The sequence below is a fragment of the Rhinolophus sinicus genome, linkage group LG03 (assembly GCF_036562045.2).
Source record: "Rhinolophus sinicus isolate RSC01 linkage group LG03, ASM3656204v1, whole genome shotgun sequence".
NCBI lineage: Eukaryota > Metazoa > Chordata > Mammalia > Chiroptera > Rhinolophidae > Rhinolophus > Rhinolophus sinicus.
Window position 1 is genome coordinate 42,086,375 of NC_133753.1, and position 22,673 is coordinate 42,109,047.

At 35.8% G+C, this 22,673-nt stretch overlaps 2 protein-coding genes across 2 annotated transcripts in view; both read left to right on the forward strand.

The window, feature by feature from the left end:
- SOS2 (SOS Ras/Rho guanine nucleotide exchange factor 2) overlaps nt 1–14,115 on the forward strand; it is an 81,372-nt gene extending 67,257 nt beyond the window's left edge. The window contains exons 18-23 of the mRNA XM_019725650.2: nt 682–854; nt 3,324–3,440; nt 5,102–5,363; nt 6,008–6,049; nt 12,092–12,201; nt 13,048–14,115. Coding sequence (XP_019581209.1) covers nt 682–854; nt 3,324–3,440; nt 5,102–5,363; nt 6,008–6,049; nt 12,092–12,201; nt 13,048–13,557 — 1,214 coding nt within the window. The 3' untranslated portion in view covers nt 13,558–14,115. The remainder of the gene's footprint in view (nt 1–681; nt 855–3,323; nt 3,441–5,101; nt 5,364–6,007; nt 6,050–12,091; nt 12,202–13,047) is intronic.
- A 1,178-nt stretch (nt 14,116–15,293) lies between these two features.
- Nucleotides 15,294–21,807, forward strand: VCPKMT (valosin containing protein lysine methyltransferase). Its single transcript, XM_019725651.2, has 6 exons — nt 15,294–15,687; nt 15,775–15,885; nt 16,057–16,129; nt 16,858–16,977; nt 18,172–18,276; nt 20,824–21,807. The coding sequence occupies exons 1-6, from the start codon at nt 15,422–15,424 to the stop codon at nt 20,836–20,838; spliced, it is 690 nt and encodes a 229-aa protein (XP_019581210.2). The 5' UTR covers nt 15,294–15,421; the 3' UTR covers nt 20,839–21,807.
- The last annotated feature ends 866 nt before the right edge of the window (nt 21,808–22,673 follow it).

The following is a 22,673-nucleotide window of genomic DNA, read 5'->3' on the forward strand; positions in this document are numbered from 1 at the left end:
ACATTCAGACCATAGCATGCCTGTGTGCACCCACCCTACACATGCACACACACGTAGTTGTGATAAACAAAAATGTCTCTGAACATTTTCACATATCCCCTGGGGGACAAAATTGCCCCCAGTTGAGTGCTACTGATTTAAATGAATCAGTAATTATGCATGAAAAAGAAACTAAAAACTTTATTACTGTCCTCATGTGAGGAATAATTCTTTTTCTATCTAAATTATGGGCTTTGGAAAAACAGAATTAGTTTATAAATCTGTAGTCTAAATAACCAGAATTGGCTTAAAATTAATTTATTGACTAGTAAGTAATCATTTAAGATCATTGGCATTATATATTTATAACCAAATATTAAAATGGTTAGAGTAGATTTAACACTTACAATTTAGACTTTGTGGATGAATCCTTCCCTTTACGTTAGGCTATTAGTCTAAGAAATGACCAATTAAGCTTTTTCAAAACCCTAATATTCTTTTTTATTTCAAATTGTTTCCGTGTTAAAAAAGAATTCTTTATGTAGAAGTACTTAATAAGCCTATCACAGACTTACCAACATTTCAGGAGTAGAATTGCTGGATTATAGGATGTCTTTTAACTTTACTAGATTAATTATTTTCCCAAATGGTTAAGTAACCAATTTTTTATAACAACTTTTCTTCAAATATTTTTTTTACTAGGGATATATTTAACAAATATTCTGAAGACCGAAGAAGGGAATAATGATTTTTTAAAAAAGAAAGGGAAAGATTTAATCAATTTCAGTAAGAGGAGGAAAGTGGCGGAAATTACTGGAGAAATTCAGCAGTATCAGAATCAACCTTATTGTTTACGGATAGAACCAGAAATGAGGGTAAATATTTTCTTTCCTTATTTTTAAAAGAGAACATGTTAAATTCTTTGCATCTGTAAGAAATATCATAACCACACATTATACTATTTATTTTTTATGAAAATAACATAATCAATAGAAGTGATAAATAGATATTCTGCACTAACAATCAGAAGTTATTAATATTACTGGGTACTTTCTCTTGAAGTATTGCTTCTTTGTATAACTGATTCAAGTGACACTGTAAAAAACTGAATGATGAAATGGAGAAGCTTTCTGATGTCCATGCATTAAAAAGAAAATCCTCTGCTAGTACTATCATTGGTTGATAGCCATTTTAGATATTTTACATGTGCCAATATAACATTAAGTAATTAATCCCTTTATAGGAACACTGGGGAAGAGACTTGTAGAATGGTATGTATGGATGCATAGCAAAAATTGTTTTTTTAACATTCTATTAATTGATGTCCTGTTTTGAGCAATAATTCATAATATTGATTTGGTGGTGCTATAAAATGTTGAATACCTTCTAAATTAAATCATGATTTTATGTTTGGTAAATGAATTATATTATGCTTATTTGAAATTCAGAGCATAAAATAACTATTAATCAGAATAAGTTCAAGTGTCACATTAAAATTGTGCTAAACTTTTGGATATAGTCTGCAAATTGCGTATATTAAATGAAAATGTCCACATCACTCCTACCCTCCTAAATTTTATATATGCTTCTAAACCACTTCAAAATAACTGTTCTTTGTCCCTAGTTCAAAACAAAATACTCTACAGTCCTAAGAAAGAATGACCTAAGTACACCATTGTGAAAATGTAGACAGATACCTGCTCTAAAGACAATGGTGATAAGCTACTATTTCATCCCATTCCCTCACCATTGGGCCAACCCTCTGTGATGTGGAGCTTCATAGGACTAAGGAAATATGTTCTTGTGGCCCAGATTAGAGTTCACAGTATATTTCCCCACAGAAATAATGTTATATTGTGCTTGTTTATACTTGAAATAGTACTTTTAGCATTCATATCTCAGTAACTCCTAATAGGTCTTTGTGATTCAGTCTAGGCCTCCTACCATCTTTTAAAGCATTATTTTAGGGGCGGGGGTGTAGGGATGGGAGAGGGTGCAGAGAATTCTTTCTTTATGATTGAGTCAACGTTAAGTTTTAAATGTAGACAAAGTAGCGATTCACTTTTCAAACCATAGTTAACCAAGTTAAATTGTATTAAAAAGCAGTGCAAAAGATGAGAAAATCTAGAAACTGCTGTTATAACTTTATAAAAGTCTTTAAATTACTGTTGTTTCATATGATTTAACATAGTTAACCTAAATTATTTCAATATTGTTAAAGGAATAATATAATTTTCTTCAACTTGATAAAATGCCTGAAAAATGGAAGAATTTTATGCTAGAAATTCTATAGCTCATTTTGCCTACTGCTAAAGCTAAAACCCAGTACTTGTTTTTATATATGCTTCTAAACCACTTCAAAATCAAATAAAGCTAAATCTAGTAATTTGCTTGTAAGAAATGTTTCTAAGGAAATCATCAGAAATGTACAGAAGTTTATGTACAAGGAATTAATAATAATAATAATCATTATAGCAAAGAATTAGAAAGCACCTATATGGATAACTATGTATGGATAACTATATGGAGATTGGTGAAATAAATTTTGGAATATCCATCTGATGAAATACTGTAGAGTTAAAATTTGTATTTTATAAAGTAAGTAAACCACATGGAAAAAATAATTGAAAATAAACTTTAAAAAGGTTAGAAATAAATATGGCGTGATCCCAATTTTGCAGAAAAAAATACAGTATATGTAAACGTGTATATTCACACATGCAGTTGAGACATTGGAAGGATATTCTAATAGTGAAATGTTAACAGTGAGATCTCTGGTTTATGAGATTACTGTTTATTTTTCTTTTTGCACTTTACTAGTTCATCTAAATTTTCTACCTAAAAACTTAAATTTAAGCTTAGAAAATATTTTTTGATAAAGACAAAGAGTTTATTTTATTATGGGCTAGCAGAGATAACTTTAAGTTTGTAATTGTTCTTGAAATTATTTTTGAATAGACTGTTTCTTTTTTTTTTTTTTTTTACTGTCAAAGTTTTCTTGTGGATTATAACTATAATTCTATTGTAAACATTTTGATAGCTTACCGGTAATTATCATTTTGTTGTTATAATGAGTAGAAATAATATTAACTGAGGGATATTGAGCCACTAATATGGTAATAAATGAAAATCTGTTCATCTTCTTAATAGAAGTTTCAGACTTGAATGTATAACTTCCATATAAATTATACAATTTTATTCAAAAGTAGGAAGATTGGAATCAACAATGCCGTGGACTTTCCAGACATGATCTCTTAAATTGTTGGTCTTTTTTTTTGTATTAAACTGATGAAATAAATGTTTTAATGAGATCTAAAATATGTACTATGGATATTTAATTCCAGCGGTTCTTTGAAAACCTTAACCCCATGGGAAGTGCTTCTGAAAAAGAGTTTACAGATTATTTGTTCAACAAGTCGCTAGAAATTGAACCCCGAAACTGTAAACAGCCACCTCGATTTGTAAGTTCATTACAATTTTGGAAAAATTGTTTTTTAAAACAATATTATCGTCAATGTTTAACAACCTATTTCCATTAAAATTGTGATTTACTCAAATAGTTGTTTTTAAGTGTTTTGTATTTAAGTACTATGCTGTTTCTAAAAGTGTATATATTGTGGAGGGAAATGTTAGTCTTTTGATAAAATCTGGTTTATCCTTTATCTTAGTACCATTTACTTATCTGTTCACTTTTGACCCTTCCTAGTAAAGGGAGAAAGCTGTGAGAAAATGGGAACCTAAAATGATAGGTAGGTGGATGGAATAGGAAACAAAAAGACCTGATGAGGAGTACACAGATGTATCATGGTTCTTCTGGCTAGACCATGACTCCTGCCATTAGAGCACTGTGGTCTGTGGTTGCCACTGGAATTCACCTCTCTGGCTAAAATTTGCTGTTATGGCTCCTGGTTATTCCTGGGGTACACAGTGGCAACAGAAGTAGCGGAAGACCAATTCTGAGTAGCTAAAAGTGAAGCAAGATGTGAAAGGAAGTAAAAATACACCGAGTTGGGGCCAAGCAGTATGCTTATAGTTTCATATTATCCCATCTCCACAATAATTTTACTTTTACAAACATAAAAACTGGTGGTTGAAGAAGTTAAATAACTTTTTCAAGGCTACATAGCTAGATATTGACACAATTGAGATTTTAACTCGTTATCTGAATCTGAGTTCCATATTTTTTCATTAGGTTACTACTATGAGAATTTTTAAAAGGGGGTGGAGGTTTAGGTGGGGGCAATGATAGCAATTTCTCCGAAGACTTTAAAGTGCCATGGTAGAGGTTGGTCGTTTACGATTAGGAAGAAAAGAGCAAGGTCTTTGTTTGTTTTCTGAAGCACCTAGCATGTTACGTATATTATGGCCACAGTAAATATTTGTGAAATTGATATTGGTGACTTGAAGAAGTTTAGGTTCAAGTTTTGAGAGCAAAAAGTTGTTCACACAGATTTTCAAGAATTTCCCCCCCAGCTTTCTTCTGCCCTCCCCCCCACCTCTGGTTCAAGTCTTATTTCTCAGTCTAGTTGTGTAGGACACAGCTCCCTGGCCCATGCTGGTATTATGAGGCTTGCACTCTCCCCTGGCTGAGGCAGCCGGTCGTCAGTCATCGGTCGGCCACTCACAGCAGCTCTTGTGGGCTGCCGGCCATTCACGCTGGCTGCCGGCCACTCATGGCAGCACACAGTAGACCACGATGGTTGCCGGCCACTCACGCTGGCTGCCGGCCACTCACACTGGCCACTGTCCGCTCATGGCAGCACACAGCAGCCCAGCTCCAGGGAGAGCTGTTGTTCGCAATCTTAGCTGTAGAGGGCGCAGTTCACTGGCCCACGTGGGAATCAAACCTGCGATCTCGGTTTAGGAGCACGACGCTCCAACCCGATTTTTAAGAATTTTATTTCTGCAGTATGAAAAGAGGTTTACTTATATTCAAGTTTATCTTAATATTGAGCCAGATCAAATCCCAAAGTGTTCTACTAGAATGTTACAGGCTGTTTTTGCAGATTGAGATTTTGTTGTACTCTCTTAACTATATGCTAAGAATTAATAAAGTAGCACTAAGCCATACAAAAAAAAGTACATACAAGTTAGTAATGGTAATTGTGTTTGCTTTTCATAGCCTAGGAAATCAACTTTCTCTTTAAAATCTCCTGGAATAAGGCCTAATGCAGGCCGACATGGCTCTACCTCAGGCACTTTACGAGGTCATCCAACACCATTAGAAAGAGAACCATGTAAAATAAGCTTTAGTCGGATTGCTGAAACTGAGATTGAATCAACAGCATCAGCACCAACCTCTCCAAATACACCATCTACTCCACCAGTATCTGCTTCTTCAGACCTTAGTGTGTTTTTAGATGTGGATCTCAACAGTTCCTGTGGTATGTATTTGATGTGAACCATTTGGTGAAAAAGAAATCCTTTCTTTTTTTTTTTTAATTAGTTTCAGGTGTACAAAACAATGTAATAGTTAGACATTTGTACCCCTCACAAAGTGATAACCCCCCTCCTGAAAAAGGAATCTTGTGTTTAAGATCATTTTCATCATTTTAATTAGGGAACTGTAGAATCCTTTTCAAACTATATTAGCATGAAAAGTGACAGTGAAATGTGAAAATAGTGATTAACACAGGGGAGTAAAGCATCGTTCATGCATTGCTTATGCATATTATTTTCTAATTTATTAATTTAAAAAAGATTTATTTAGTACTCTTTGGGCACCACTACTACTATAAAGAGAGCAATACATAATGAATAAGAAAACAAGCAGATATGTTCTGTGAAGGAAATTTAAAAAGAGACAGTGATAGAGAGGAAACTACTTATGCTGAGAAAGGAAAAACATTGGCAGGTACAAAGAGTAATGGATTCATTTCTTTAAAAACTACATGACAAAAGATGTGATGATAAAATTCTGTACTCTGTGTGTGTGTTATTACATATGTTACTTTATGCAAACACATTTTAAAAAGAAAAATCATACATAGTATCTTCCTTTTCAACTTAATTTTTTTCACTCCAATAGGCAGCAATAGCATCTTTGCTCCAGTTCTCTTGCCACATTCAAGTAAGTAAGAATTTGAGTTGATTCTAACGAAATGACTATAAAGATAATTGAGTTGATTAAATTTGTATATGAGTATTTTGGGTTTTAGTAACATTTTTAAAATTTAATAAATGAATGAAGTTCTTATAATACATTGAATTATTTGCTTACAACTGGGTAGTATTTAAACTACTATAGTTTGTTTTCATCATTTTACAACCTATCTATGTTCTAGGGGCTTTGTGACCATTGAACAAATTACATAGCATCTTCCAAGCTTGTTAAGGATCAAATGAGATAACTGTGTAGAGCACCTAGCACATTACTTGGCACAGAATGATCAGTGACTTCATATCAGTTGCCTCTTTTCTCCCCCAACCCTTCCAGTTCATTTCCCATAAGAGTAATATACCAAATTTTTATCAGGTTCTCAGGCTAGCCCTAGATCACTTATTTCTTCACATTATCTTATTAAATCAGTATTATAAGTAAAATACTGTTCTGCCATTCATACTTATTTCATAATTCATGACATGAGTGCTGTCACCTTTCTTTCTATGATCATTTGTTTAAAATAAAATAAAAAGGGCACAGCAGCTTCAAGAATAATTGTCCCAATCTGGAGGACTTCTGCATCTATCATAGTAAAATGTTTATCATTAGATAGTAGCAAGAGAGTCCCTGTCTTATGAGAAAAGTAAGTTTATTATTTAAAATTTTTTATTTCAAACTTTAATTTTTAAATTTTTACCAAAGTGATACATGATAGAGTTTCAAAGCAAATAGTGCTAAAACACTGAAAATGAAATTAACAGCAGCTTCCTATCACATGTCTCCCTACCCCTTTTCTTGTTTTCCAGTGACACTTCTACATTTTCAAATGATGTTTTTGTATTTTTCTCTTTTCTGAATCATTAATTTTATGTAGTGTTTATTGATTTCCTGTTATGGTTGATGATTTAACCCTTTACTTTGCCTAATATACTTAGCACATTTAGGGAAAATATTTCACTGATAAGTTAAGTAGTGTATACTACAATTATGCTTCATTTCTTGTACAGCTCTGTTTCCTGAAGTTAATAATAGCCTCATTAATGCTTGGGCTTTTGTTTATTTTTTTTAAACATCTATTGCTCAGTCTTCCCACACCCTTGCACAGCACGATTTTCCGTAAGGTCAGACCACTCAGGAAAGCTATCAGTATTTTTTTTTTGCTTTTTAACTTGGAAACTTCCTTCCTGGTGCCCTTTTGTCCTCATGCTCCAGTTTGAACTGGTTGCTGTCTAACCTCTGATCCAGCTGGCATCCCAGAATCTTCTTTTGTTGTCATACTAAAAATTCCCTTGTCTCCTGCATTGGATCCTAGTTTTTAGGATTCCTTGTCACCTTTCTTGATATGCCTCCTTATTTTGGTAGGGATACATCCTCCAGTAGTTGATTGAGAAATGATACACAGGATATAAAGTATTTAAGTTCTTGCATTTCTGATAATTTATTTATACATTTTATTAACAGTTTGGCTGGGTATAGAATTTTAAGTCGTTTTACTAAGAATCTTGAAGGTTTTCTCATTTTTTCTAGCTTTTATACTTGCTGTTTAGAAGGCCAATATCATTCACTCATAAATTATTCATAAATAATTTTTAAATGGCCTGGTAAGTGCAGGCCCCTATTTTAGGCACAAGATTTATGGCTCTGAACAAAACAGACCAAAAAAATCCTTCTGTCAGTAACCCTGCATTCTCAATCCATTTTTTTTTAACTAAAGTATACTTACAAAGGAACCCAAAAATACAGTGCTTTAAATAAAGTAGGAATTTATCTCTCACAATAACCAGAACAATTAGACAACTCTGCTCCACAGCTAGCAGGGTACTTCAGGATTCTCAAAATGTGGCTTCCATCTCTGAGTCTTGATCAACTGCTTCAGTTGTTACCATTTTTCTGCCAACAGGAACATGGAGGGCAAAGAGCTTTGTTATAAAAACATTATCTAGAAGTTGCACACATCAGTTGTATTCTCATTTCATTGGCCAAAACTTAGTCACATGGACATACCTACAAACTGAGTGTCTTAAACGAGCACAGTTCTGGAGGCTAGAAGTTCAAAAACCAAGTTGACGGGGTAATGCTCCTTCTGAAACTTGTAAGGGAGAGTTTTTCCTGGCCTCTTCTAGCTTCTGGCATTTGCTAGCAATCCTTGGCATCTTTTGGTTTGTAGATGTGTCACTTCAACCTGTGCCTCTGTTGTCACATGACCATCTTTTCCGCCTGTGTCTCTTTGTCACTTCTCTTATAAAAGACACTAGTCATATTGGATTAGAGCCCACTTTCATCCTAACTTGGTTATATATGTAAAGATCCTGTTTTCAAATAAGATCACATTTATAGGTTAAGGTTTAACATTTTTTGTAGGGGGGGAAGGGATGGACACAACTCAACCCATAACATTATGTCATTTTAGACCCAGGAGTTCTAGATATTATTTTAGATAATAGTAAAATACTGTTTCCGTATGATAAAGAAAATTGTTTGAAATTTAATAGGGAATACTGAAAATGCATAAAATTCTGAATATCCTAAAATAAATCATGAAAGAAAGAAAATACTTATAGTAAGTATGAAAAATGCTCATTTACAATGAGAAAAACAGTAAGACTTCATTAACAATGGACATGAATAAATAGTTCACATCAAAGTATAAGCAAGCCTATGTTAAAAGATTCTTTCATACATTACTTACTCCTTGTAAATCGGTACATTAACCCTTTTGGAAAGAAATCTGAAAACAACATGTCAAACCATAAAACTGTTCATACCTTTGGTTTTATTCAACAGAAAATTGAGTTACTTACTTTGTACCAGTGCTCTGCTAGGGATTCAGTAGCAAACGAGAAAGACAAAGACTGCCTTCATTTATATAAAATACCAAAAAACTTTGGGGAAGAAGTCATATACATGGAAATCACATTATTCATACACTCTCTTGGTTTTTCTAGTTTACTTTTAGTTCTTTAGCCTCTTGTACTGGTTTCTCTTCATTTTCCTAACTTACTAATAACATTGGAGGGTCCTGAGACTCAGTTCCTGGACCTCTTCTTTTCTCACTCTCTTGATTCTCATTCAGTCTTATATCATCTATGTAATGATAATTCCCCAGTTTTTTTCCTCTACCCAGAATCTCTCTCTTGACCTTTAGACTCATACATTCAGTGACCTATTTGGCATCTCCATTTGGATATCTAATAGGAATCTCAAAGTCAACCTCTCCAAAGTTGAGCTTGTTTCCATCCCTTCTAAAGTTGTTCTTCCCACTGCCTCATCATCTCAGTTCTAATTGCATTTGTCTAGTTGCTTAGGTCAAAAATATTAGAATTATCTTCTACATCTTTTTCTTATACCCTAAATGTGATCCATCCACAAATCTTTGCGCTCAAAGTATATTCAGAACCTAACCATTTCTCACCATCTCTATTGCTGCCACCCTGGTCTAAGCCACCATAAGCTCTTACCTGGTTTATAATAGTAGCATCCTAACTTCCCATCCTCCACATTTTAGTCTGTTTTCAATACAGCAGTCAGGTCCTTTTAGAATGTAGGTTAGACTTGTCTCACGTATGCTTAAAGCCCTCCAGTGGCTTTCCATCTCAGAGTAAAAGTCAAAGTCCTTTCAAAGGGCTCATAAAGCCCAATGCAATTTGGCCTCCTTTGCTCTGTCAGAGTTCATAATCTACTATTTCTTCCCATCACTCACTCTGCTCCAGCTACTCTACCTCCTGAACACAATAGACACATTCCCACATCAGGATTTTTGCTCTTGCCATTCCCTCTGTTTAAAATGCTCTTCACCCATTTGACCTCATGGCATAATGCTCCTTTGCCTCCTTCAGGTTTTTACTCAGTGTTACCTGAGTCAGGCCTTCTCTAATCACCCTATTTAAAATTGCTCCCCACCTATCTCTTTATTCCCCCTTCCGTACCTAATATTTCTTCTGATTTATAGCCATTGCACTTTTACTTACTAATCATGTCTGTTCTCTCTCCCCAACTTAGAATGTAAGCTCCGTAAGGACATGAAATTGGCTTGTTGTTGTGCACTGCCTGTCACTAGTGCTGAGAACAATGCCTGGCACTGTGGCAGGTGCCCAATAGATACTGGATGGGTGGATGGTGGTTTGGAGGAAGGGAGGGAGAGAGGGACAGATGGACAGGCGGATGGCAAGAAATTGGAAGTAACTTATATAGCTAACCAACATTATAGAAATCATTTAGTAAATTATTCTACATTCATTAGTTTGGAATACTAAGTTATTTAAAATGCTCACAAAAACTGTAATCTTATAGGGTAATACTCTTGACAGAAAATAAAATCGTATCCATACTTCAGCAAGGGTTATTGAGAGCCTGCTATGGAGAAGCATAGCGTAGTGGTTAAGTGGTCTAACTATAGAGTCAGACCCAGATCACAAACGTGTACAGCTGGCTCACCATCATTCGGATATTTTCTGCTTCCATGAGTGTGTATGTTTTTGTGAGGAAGAGAAGACCCAAGACCAGGTTTCTTTTTGACTCTTCATTGTTTTGTCCAGGTTATCAGCTTTATCTAAGGCTGTGTTCCCTCAAGGTCATTAGAGTGGTAGCAGGAGCAATAAAGGTTATGTGCTTCTTTGTTTGCTCAAGTAAGGAGGAAACAGAGGTACCGACTGACAGAGTGCTTTTCCAGAAGAGCAAGGAACTTCCTTTTCAGGAGGCCCTAGCAAATGTCCTTTCAGATTTCACTAGTCTGAATTAAGTCATGTGCCTACAGCTAAACCAACAACACTCTGGCTGAAGGAATGGGATTACCCTGATTTGATCTAATCAGGGCCCATCTCTGGAGCTAAGGGGTAGATCAGCTTTCACTGAAGCACATGGCTGCATGAATGAAAGAAAGGTAGATAAAAATCTGATCATGTTAAGAAAGTCCCATGCCCACTTTTTGAATAGAATTGGGGTGTACTGGGCAGAATTGGCATGACTAAACCACATGGGATGGGTTCAGCACCACCAAGAGGAGTTCTGGTCCCAGCACACAGGGCAAAGGACGCTGGGCCGGCAAAAGGAACACGTCCACAGCAGAGAGTGCTCTGCCTAACCTCCCACACCATATGCCAACCTATAGGCATTCTTTTTGTTTGTACTATTGGCACCCTGAGCCAACAAGGCCCCCTGAGGTGACTGCAGTCACATGATCAGAAGAGCAGTTTTAGACATGGAATAATGAGTTTGACATCTTTGCTTGGATATCCCATAAGCAGTTCACATTCAGTGTGTTTAAAATTAAAATTCATCAACTTCTTTCCCAACTAGCTCCTGTGAACCCAATCTCAGTATAATGATAAACAAGACATGGTCACTGCCTTTATAATTGTGTGTGGAGAGAGATATCAAATAGGGAGTTGGTCCATAATTACAGGTATTTTTTAATCATATGAAAAAGATAAATAAATGGAAATCGTGCTTATTCTGTTTGGCATGCTTACTGGTAATTTTTCCCCTAATATTTTATTTTGTAAATTTCCTTTAATGTGTTTATATAACGTGTCCATTATCAATGAGGGATTTGCAAAGAGAAAGAGCTATGTGATACAACTCTACCTTATGGTCTCTTATATGGAGGCTTTATTACCTGTGTAGAAATGTATCCAATTCTAGCGACTTCAAAAATGCACAGTCTCTGTTTATGGATGATCTTTTCTTTGGAAATTACAACAGTTTATACAAATATATTTGTTTTGTCTGTTTCCGATTTTTAAAAATGCTTTTCAAGAGCAGAATGTCATTATTAACCTTAATTAAATAGTATGTCTTTATTTAGCTAGAGTACCAGCTATGTGCCAGGCACTACACTGTGCTAAGTACTAGGGATACAAAAATAAATACGCACTGCCCTCAGAAAGGTAACAATTTAATGGAAAGGATAAATGAACAGATGCCATAGCAGAGGGGATCACAAATTGAAATTTAAGTTAGCCTAATAATTGCACTATGAATTGTAGTTAAACTAATCTTTTTTACCCCTAGAGTCTTTCTTCAGTTCGTGTGGTAGTTTACATAAACTAAGTGAAGAGCCACTGATTCCTCCTCCTCTTCCTCCTCGAAAAAAGTTTGATCATGATGCTTCAAATTCCAAGGTAGTCAACAGGACTTAGGTTTGCATCGAGTTATTCAAAGTTGTAAATCTTTAAAATAGTGCTTGTTCTTATAAAGAGTCTGGTAATTATAATTTGACTACCCTTTATGGTTTTTTAAACATTTGGGTTGTTTTATTTGAAAAATACTTTTGTTTAATCCTAATACTTTTTCTAAAAAAGAGGCTGGGCAGGTTCACAGACAGAAGTACATTTTCTTTGCAATATAGATGGAAAGAGCTTCAGTATTCAAAGCAGTCTTCAAACTTTCAGCTACTGCCTTTCAAACTTTAGGCTGCATCAGTCACCTGGGAGGCTTGTTAAGGCAGACTGCCAGAGTTTCTGGTTCAGTTAGTCTGGAGTGGGGCCCACGAATTTGCATGTCTAACGAATTTGCATTAGCTCCTTAATTTGCCATGGGGGGCTAATGCGGCTGGTGCCTGGATCACACTTTGCAAACCAGAACTCTAAGCCTCACTGGGGAAAGGGGAATAGGTGGCCAGAAAGCAGTAGCTGGATATCAAGTCCTCTTCACATCATGTCCTTTCATGTCAACAAAACGATATTTTCTTTTCATTTACTTGCCTATTATAATTCAAACGCATAAATTTATGAAATATATATACAAAGCAAGATAACCTGAGGCATTATGTTCTAAGATTTCAATTAAAACATCTCATGTATAAAAATATTAAACAGAATAATTCACTCATAAATGTGATCATTAATCTATTTTGAGCTTCTGAATTTACCTGGACACACAAGAATTTTTCAGTCTTTTAAAAACATATTCTTACAGATTTTTCAGGAGAACAGAGGTATAATTTAATTACTTTGGTTTTTTTTAAGGGAACTACGAAGTTTGATGATGATCCCCCTGCTATTCCACCCAGACAACCTCCTCCTCCAAAGGTAAAACCCAGAGTTCCTGCTCCTACTGGTGCATTTGATGGGCCTCTGCACAGTCCGCCTCCGCCACCGCCGAGAGATCCTCTTCCTGACACCCCTCCACCGGTTCCCTTTCGGCCTCCAGAACACTTTATAAACTGTCCATTTAATCTTCAGCCACCTCCGCTGGGACACCTGCACAGAGATCCAGACTGGTTCAGAGACGTTAGTACGTGTCCAAATTCGCCAAACACTCCTCCTAGCACACCCTCTCCAAGGGTGCCGCGTCGATGCCATGTGCTCAGTTCTAGTCACAATAATCTTGCTCATCCTCAAGCTCCCCCTGTTCCTCCAAGGCAGAATTCAAGCCCTCACCTACCAAAACTGCCACCAAAGACTTACAAACGAGAGCTTTCACACCCCCCATTGTATAGACTGCCTTTGCTAGAAAATGCAGAAACTCCTCAGTGACCTTAGTCATATGTAGTCATTGACACTGGAATGGTATTTGTAAAGGTGTTGTTTTTTTATTTATTAAAAAGAAAGGCATAGTATTTTAGTACTTTTTACAAATAATGCTCTTAAAATGCTACTGATCAAATAAGCTTTTAAAAATTGGAAAAATAAAAATACAAAATTCCTTTACCATTATCCTCAGGTGATCAGTAGCATTGCCTTGTCTTGGATCCTCAGTGCTGCCAAAAGGCCAGTATAAAGAATTTATATTTGCACTGTAGACTCTGCTAAAATATGATTTAAAGTAATATTGATTGCACTGAAAGGGGATAGTGCATTTATGGAATTTTTCAAATTTGAGTAATAGCTGCCTTTTTAAGGCAATAAATTTACACAAATATAGGGGGTGTGTGGTGTTACTGATTTTTAAACCTCTTTGGCCATCTTCTAGTTTTTACTTCTAGTTTTTACATTTAGGAGAATTGTGAATAACACCCACTGTTCTTAAACTCTTTAATGCCATGTCTTAAATGCTAGAATTTGCTGCTCAAGACAAAAATGAAAAATAGAATGCACTGTGTTTATTATTTTGTCAAAAATGTAAGCAAAGACTACCTAACCCAATCATAGAGGAGAAAAGGGCATGTATCATATTCAGATGTGCCTTTTGTTTTTGCAGACTATGGTATCTGTAGCTAATGAATTGCCTATTGTTTTGGAAAACAGTTAATATGCCATGTATGTACAGTTTTGTTTATATTGTATATTTAAAGATAATGCTAATAACCTATATAAATTTAAGTGACTCGAGGCCTATACTACAATCTGCTACTTTACTAATTCATAAATTCAGAGGAAAAGTTTATGGCATCGGAACCAACTGCCTTGTCGTCAAAACCTAGTAACTTTCTCTATAAATCTTGTATGAACTAAAATTTTTTAAAAATATTTTTTTAGATTGGTAATATTTAAAATAGCAAATATTTAAAGCTTTATTAAACTTTTTAATCAGAGAAGGGAGTAAAACTTTTATTTGCCATTTGGACTTCTTCATTTAAAGTGATGAAAAAGTGTGTTTTGCTGATTGTGCCGGTAGCAGCAGTTGTAAAGTAGCCAAAAGCCACGTTATTTACTGGTCTGAGGCCTTTTACTGTGCTTTGTATCAGAGTTCTTAACAAGATTAATAAATCACCCCAGTCTTAATTTTTAAAAGACTTTCAACATATGTGTTTTCAGTATAAGAAACAAATGGGGAGGTTATTGAGTTCTGTAGAAATATTTATACACACATTATTTTAAATATTTTTGTACGACTTCAATTACATAATCCCAAAGCATTTGAGTGATGCAAATTTTAGAGGGATAACTTTGTCTTCACTGCTAAACATAATCAGCAAGCTTCTAGTAACCATTTTTATGCATTCAAATGAAAAATTAGGAGCATGCTAGGAAACTCTTGATAAACAGGATTACAGCGTCCTGGGTTTAAGATCTTGGAAACTGGCTGGTTTCAAGGCCAGTAACTACCGTGTGACTCAGTCTCCAACCAGGTAAAAACATTCTGAGGTTGGCTTTGTTTTTTTAAACAGCAGATTATAATACTAGCTTTGTCTGGAAAAGTGATTTAAACTGCCTATTGGTGAAACCGGACTTGTAATTTAGGGGAGAGTGAAGCAGTCCCGCGTGTAGGGGAAGCAGGTGGCCCAGCACTCGGCCACGCCCAGGTAATGCTGCCTTCCGGGCTTTGTGCCTTCACGCACGTGTCGAGGCGCTAACTCCGCCACTAGGAGGCGCCCAGCCACGCGCAAGGTGGGGCCGCGGGGGTGGTGCGCCTGGATATGACGTCACGTCGCGCGCCGCAGCCTGTTGCTGAGCAGCTATGGCAGCTCCTCTGGGGTCCTCCGTGGAGGACCCATTGCGGAACTTTGTGCGAGTTTTGGAGAAGAGGGATGGCACGGTGTTACGACTGCAGCAGTATGGCTCCGGCGGTGTGGGTTGCGTAGTTTGGGACGCTGCCATTGTCCTTTCTAAATATCTGGAAACGCCAGGGTTTTCCGGCGATGGGGGCCATGTGCTGAGCCAGCGGTCAGTGCTGGAGCTGGGCTCCGGCACCGGGGCTGTGGGGCTCATGGCGGCTACCCTCGGGTAAGAGCTGGGGGGAGGGGCCGCCGCTTTGTTGACTGGCTTCCCACCCTTATGCCTGCGCCTCCCTCAATCGACGTTATTTTATAGGGCAGATGTTATAGTCACCGATCTTGATGAATTGCAAGACTTGCTGAAGATGAATATTAATATGAACAAGCACCTTGTCACTGGTTCTGTTCAAGCCAAGGTACTGAAATGGTTTGTATGGCCTTTTCAGCTTGTTTTAAGATAACGATTTGTAGTTTGCTTTAAATTGCATTTCACTAAAAGCTTGGTTAATACGAAGGAGACCTTCCGGGTTTTGTTTTTAAAACAAGAATATTTTAAATTATTAAAGCCAAGTTAAAATATTTGGTTGACATTTTTAAGGGGGGAAGAAATAGAAGACTTTTCTTCTCCGCCAGACTACATACTGATGGCCGACTGCATATACTACGAAGAGGTAAGTGTTCAATGAGTGAAGTCCCCTCCTTTAGAAGATATACCGTATTTCCTGGATTCTAGAGCACATATTTCTTCACCTTTAAGATATGTGAATGAAGGATATTTGTCCTATAGTTGATAAGATAGTAAAGAGAAAGGTCTCCAGGGACTACGTATATACACTCAGGATTTACATACAGGCCTGTGAATCATGTTGAGAAAAGTGCTATGTGCATTTTACTAGAGGCTTCAGTAAAATTTTTAAAGGATTTTGCCATTTAGATCTGTTATGACAAGCTACATTTTAAGTTGCATTGTAAATCATTGTTTTGTGGCAAAATTTATTAGACTCAATGATTTTTTTAAATTATCAGTTTGTATAACGTGGGCATCATTAATTTTTTAAATACTGAACATTGAGCTAACTTATGTTCAAGTTAGGTCATACTTGCTTTGGTAGGTAAATTTTTAGTTGTTTAAATCCCAAATTAAATATTTAAGCGTGAAGTCAGTTCCATGGGAACTGCAAAATACAGTCACTTGAATCCTTTCTTTGGAAACAAGTCAGTACAATGGTTGATTAGTTACAGAGCTAATCATTAGTTACAGAGCTTTAAGTACATGTACTTTGTTGGATTGATTCAAAGATGGATAAATTGTAGAGGAGTTACGATTACCCCTGCCCCTTTTTGTAGTAAAAAGTATAAATTTTTTAAAGTCATAAAAGTTATATTCTTTTTTGAACAGTCTTTGGAGCCGTTGTTGAAAACCCTAAAAGATCTTTGTGGATCTGAGACTTGTATTATATGTTGTTATGAACAAAGAACAATGGGAAAAAATCCAGAAATCGAGAAAAAATATTTTGAGGTGGGTACTCGACTAGATCTATCTTTGTAGTAATTAGCCTTCAGAGAGGCTATATGTGACTGTGTATTCAGTATATTGTGGTAATTTTTTTTAAATTTTTTTTAAATTGGGGAATATTGGGGAACAGTGTGTTTTTCCAGGACCCATCAGTTGTTGTCCTTCAATCTAGTTGTGGAGAGTGCAGCTCACTGGCCAATGTGGGACTCGAACCAGCAACCCTGTTTAAGAGCTCACACTCTAACCGCCCCCTATTATGGTAATTTCACTCAAAATATTATGGTAATTTCATACAATCCTGCTTGTATGAAACCAAAGAGTATTCTTTACAGCCCACCCACCATTCTACTAGCCCCCTCCCTTTTTTCATCTTTTCTGATCCTTTATTTCTTTTTCTCTTCAAGTTAGTTGATCTAGTATCTACAGAACAATGTGAAATAATGGTATGCCCTTGTCTTTTCTGAGAAAGTTTGCAATGTTTTGTTTATTAAACATGCTTGCTTTGGGGAACATCTTAATGATGTATATAATACTTTTGGAGAATACATCATAGAAACATGGTATGTGATGTATTTTTACTTCTGTGTTTTCCTATACATTTTTGTGAAAGCTTCAACCAAGATATCCTATCTATTTTCAGGGTTTTGTTTTGTTTTTTAAAATAAAAACTCACAGGAATTTGCAACAGTAGTACATAGAGTCTCATGTGTTTTTCACCCATCTTCCCCTGTTGGTTACCCAAACCCTTTTTATGGGCAAAAATCAGTCATATTACAAGTGACTCCTCTTGAGGTACATATATATAGCCCTTGCAGTTTTTTCCACTGAAAGGACTACTTTGGTTAAATGAGAAAGCAAATATATGACTCTGCTTCAGATATATGCTAAATTTTTTTCATGTTTGTTTTGAATGTTAATGAACTTTATAAATGAAAATTCCTATTGTCCAAGTTTCAATTGAGTTCAAACATGTAAAATGCACATATGTCAAGTGTTCAGCTCAATTTTTCGTGTGTATAAACTCAAGGAAAACCATTACCCAACGTAAGAATGTAGAACATTTTCACAACGTCAAAAGGCTCCCATGTGCCCCTACCTAGTCAGTACTCCTCCAAAGGAAACCACCATTCTGACTTCTCTCACCACAGGTTTACTTCATGTTATTGAATTTGAAGTATATCTCTTTTAAATTTATAGCTCCTTCAACTAGACTTTGACTTTGAAAAAATTCCTTTGGAAAAACATGATGAAGAATATCGAAGTGAAGATATTCATATTTTATACATCAGAAAGAAAAAATCGGTAAATACATTCCTGGCTCTTTATTCTCTGAGGAGGTTTCATTAGCTGGACGCTGTCTCTGAGCTTATGTGTGGTGTAGATGTTGATTTTGATATGGGGAAACAGCTATGATTATTCATTGGACTCAGGCACTAACTCTCAATGTTAAGATTACTTTATCTGGCCTTAGGTTCTTCCTCTAAAATAAGGTAAGCTTCTTTTGTAAAGGTCCTTTCCAGCTGTAAATTATATAGCTTTATACTTGGGCATTACCTCAGACAAGTAACTTAGCTATTTATAAGTTTCTGCTATCTCTTAGAGATTTTTAAATGTCAGCTCTGACCTTAGAACTTTTTCCAACCATTCAAATTTTTTTAATAGTCAAAGTAAAATACAACAACCCTTCGTCCCTGGTGGTCTGGTGGCTAGGATTTGGAGCTTTAACCACTGCAACCCAGGTTCAATTCCTGGTCAGGGAAGTTAGTATGTTGAATCACTATGTTGTATACCTGAAACTAATACAATATTGTATGTCATCTATACTTTAATGAATAAAATTTTAAAAATAAAATATAGCAAGACAGATCTGTCCAATAATGAAAAATTCACTCAGTTAAATAGAATATATGTAGATTCCTTTTCTGTTGCTGTCTTGTTATGACAATTACATCTTATGCTAGTTGCCCCTGTGATGCACGAGTGTGAGCCTATAAAAAGGAAGAATTGTATCCATTTTTTTTATCCCTACCACCTTTTGTATATGTGACTGGTATAAGGCAGGGACATGATCAATTTTATGAATTAAAGATGTTAAATTTAATAACTCACACTTTTTTCTATTATCTTTGCTTTGATTGAGTTTTGATTATGTGAATTCTACCCAAAAGCAAATAACTTGTCATTTGGGGGATCAAGACCAGATGTTAGGACTATAAGGCAAGAGGTGTGGTGGGATTAGTAATTCAGATCAATCAGCTTTTACATGGCATGAGGCTGGAGATACAAAGATAAATAAAAAATGGTTTATGCCTTAAGGGATCCAGTTTTAGCTGAAGTTGTGTAGTTTAAAAGTAGATTTTTTTGAGGCATGAAGATTTTGATTCCTAAATATAAAGGCTTTTTTTTGGGCAAAGAATCACTTGCAAAAAATTGATATAATTCACGTACCATAAAATTCCCCCTTTTAAAGCATACAATTCAGTGGTTTTTAGTATATTCACAGAGTTGCATAACTACCACCACTTTCTAATTTTAAACATTTTCACCGTCCCCAAAATGAAACCCCATACCTGTTAGTGGTCACTTCCTCTTCCTGCCTCCCCCTCAGCACCTGGCAACCACCAATCTACTCTCTGTATGGATTTGCCTATTCTGAACAATTCTTATACAGATGTCCCTGGCTTTCCAAAAGTTCATGTTATACCACCTTGCTTTTACAAAAGACCTACATTATTAGTACCTGTTTTCACTAACTTTTAAAAGAAATCCCAGGAGAATTTTCGCTTTTACAAAAGAAGCCATTACCATGCTAACGTAGGTCTTTCATAAAAGCAAAGTGGCATAACTCGAAGAAAGGGATACTCTTCACTTTATACCATTTCAGCTTATGGAATATGCAGGGGAAACTTGTAATCACACACTATGTGGCTTCCTGTGTCTGGCCTCTCATTCAGTACAGTGTTTTCAGGGTTCAGCCATGTTGTAGCACACGTCAGCACTTAACTCCTTTTTATAGTTGAATAATATTCCTTTGTATAGATATACCAAACCTTATCCATCTGTTCATCAGTCAGTGGGCATTTTAGTTTTTTCTACTTTTTGGCTCTAATGAATACTATTGCTTTGAATATTCACATAAAAATTTTTGTGTAACATGTTTTCAAATCTCTTGGGTATTTTTCTAGACTAGAATTGCTAGGTCATATGGGAATTCATGTTTAACTTTTTGAGGAATTGCCAAACTGTTTCCAAAGCTACTGTACCATTTTACATTTCCACCAGCAATTCTGAGGGTTCCAGTTCATCCAAATCCTCACTACTTGTCATTGTCCATCTTTTTTTATTATAGCCATCTTAGTAAGTAAGAAGTGATATTTCATTGTGGTTTTTATTTTCATTTCTTTAATGACTAATGATGTTGAGTGTCTTTCCATGTACCTATTGGCCATTTGTATATTTTTACAGAACCACTTTGCCTATTTTTAAATTGGGTTGTCTTTTCATTCTTGAGTTGTAAGAGTTATTTTATATTCTGGATACTAGAGCCTTATCAGACACATAACTTCCAAATATTTTCTCCCATTCTGTAAGTTGTCTTTTAGTTTTCTTGATAGTATGCCCTTTGAAGCAGAAAGGTTTTTAATTTTGATGATGTTCAATGTATTTTTTTTCCTTGGTTACTCGTGCTTTAGGTATCAACAAAGAATCATTTCTAAACATTATGCATGGTTGTTCATTTGAATTGCATTTAGCCATTTCTAGGCATATTACCTAGTATTAACTACCCAGTAAATACTGAATTTGTAATAAGAAATCAATCTGTATAAAGTTTCCTTTTTTTTCTTACAGAAATTCCCATCGTGAAATCTTTAGTCATCTTACCCAAGCCTCTAACAACTTGGGTAAGGTAAAGATGTGAATGGAGCATGTGAATATATCATGGGAAGATTGTGCTCACAGATTTTTCCAGCATGTCCTTACAGATCTGATATAGATGACAACCATCATGGGCTTCCTGCAATACGAGAAATAACTGACTGCCTGCCTGCCAGTGGGCCTGAAATCCAGCTTAGTTTACTTTTAGCTCAACATCAAGTTTTGCTTTAAAAAACATTGTATTTGTCACTCCTCAAATAAAAATAGGTATTGAGATTAGCCTAAAGACTGCCAAAAATAATTCAAACCAGTAAATTTTAGTTTGTTCAAGAAAGGTAAATTTAAAAGGTTTTCATTTTAACATAATTATGCAGTGGTTTTTATCATATGTAGCTTCATTGATAGCTTTAATACTTAATGTTCTTATATGTTTAAAAAAAAGTTACATTGGCCAAAGTTTTATTCTTTTCCCCCCACCATACGTGTCTATGTGAGTTAGATAGTAAATCATACTGTAGTGAGTTGGTAAGAATGAAAGTTAAGAAATCAGGAGATTGGGGGGTGGGGGGGAAGCTATCTTTACAAAAATCTTCATTGGATAATGAAGTGAGACTTAAAAGCCCATTTTCAGGCTCATGCACTTATGTGGCTGATGCACTTTTCCTCATTTCTATCTTCCAGGAAAATGTGGCTGAAATCACTGGTGTTAACTTGTTTGCATGAAACAGAAAGGTTTTTAAATAACTACAAATGTAGTTCCATATACATTTAGCAAATGATTTTAATTCTGTGTAGTCTCTGTTTTGTTATGATAATCATCTGATCACAGACTGATCTGTCAAGAGCTTAAGTCTCACCAGTTCCAAACAGTAATAGTAGCTGATAGAATTGTGGTACTTACAGGCATTGGTGCTAGGTGGCACATTTTATGTGTTAAAATAAACATTGTTTTTGAGATCCTGTGACTTTGTGAATGTTTCAGAAACAGTTTTGAAGAAAATGATCGTCTAAACCAGGTAACTGCTTTCCAGAAAGAGCAAAAGCAGCCCTATTTAGAGAAATTAAGGATTAAAGTCAAGAGTTAATAGTATTCAGGCTTACTTCAATCTTTAAAGTTTGTTTTGCTGTTCTTTTTTCAAGTACTTTGTTCATACTGCCCTTAGCATTTCATTAGCAGATTACTAAAGCGAAACCTAAGCATGTACTTTGCTAGTTACAAATAATACCAGCTTTTATTGGGACAAATGACCGACCATTTTTTAGCTTGTTCATAACATTATGGAACTTGTAAAAATAAGTTTGATATTGACCATATTCCGCAGATCTTTTTTCACCCTCCTCCCCTTTTCACTATCCTCCTAATATACACTATCTGTGGGTCTTCGGCCTGAAGTGCCCCTCGACATGCCTGTATGAAAGCCAAGCTCCCTTACCTGGAACAGGTGCACCTTACACTCCACACTTCCAGGAGGAGTCAGGCTGAGATCCACTTCCAAGCTACGTCACCAGAATCACACCCTTGCTTGTGTGTGCTACCTCCTCTTGTTCTGTTCCCACTCCCTTACTTGACTAAACATTTTAATAAGTTACTTAGATACATTCTTCGCTGTCTATTTCTGGGCAACTGATGTAAGTTGCTGACGTAGAGTTAAGTAATTGCTAACAAAATCAAGTGGGATTTATTCCTATTCTGGAAAAGGCCAAAGTGGAGTTTAAAAGGTACCAAGTCCCCACATTCTAAGATCAGAGAACTGCTGGTAGTTAGGACCAGTTAGCATTGTAGAGCTTACCTAGTGGTGCCAGTTCGTATAACATATCCTGTC

Bases quoted from the DNA above. Each gene is read 5' to 3' on its own strand.
- VCPKMT (XM_019725651.2), top strand. From the start codon at position 15,422: ATGGCAGCTCCTCTGGGGTCCTCCGTGGAGGACCCATTGCGGAACTTT. The intron at 15,688-15,774 runs GTAAGAGCTGGG...GTTATTTTATAG, and splicing joins CTCATGGCGGCTACCCTCGG to GGCAGATGTTATAGTCACCG. The intron at 15,886-16,056 runs GTTTGTATGGCC...GACATTTTTAAG, and splicing joins CAAGCCAAGGTACTGAAATG to GGGGGAAGAAATAGAAGACT.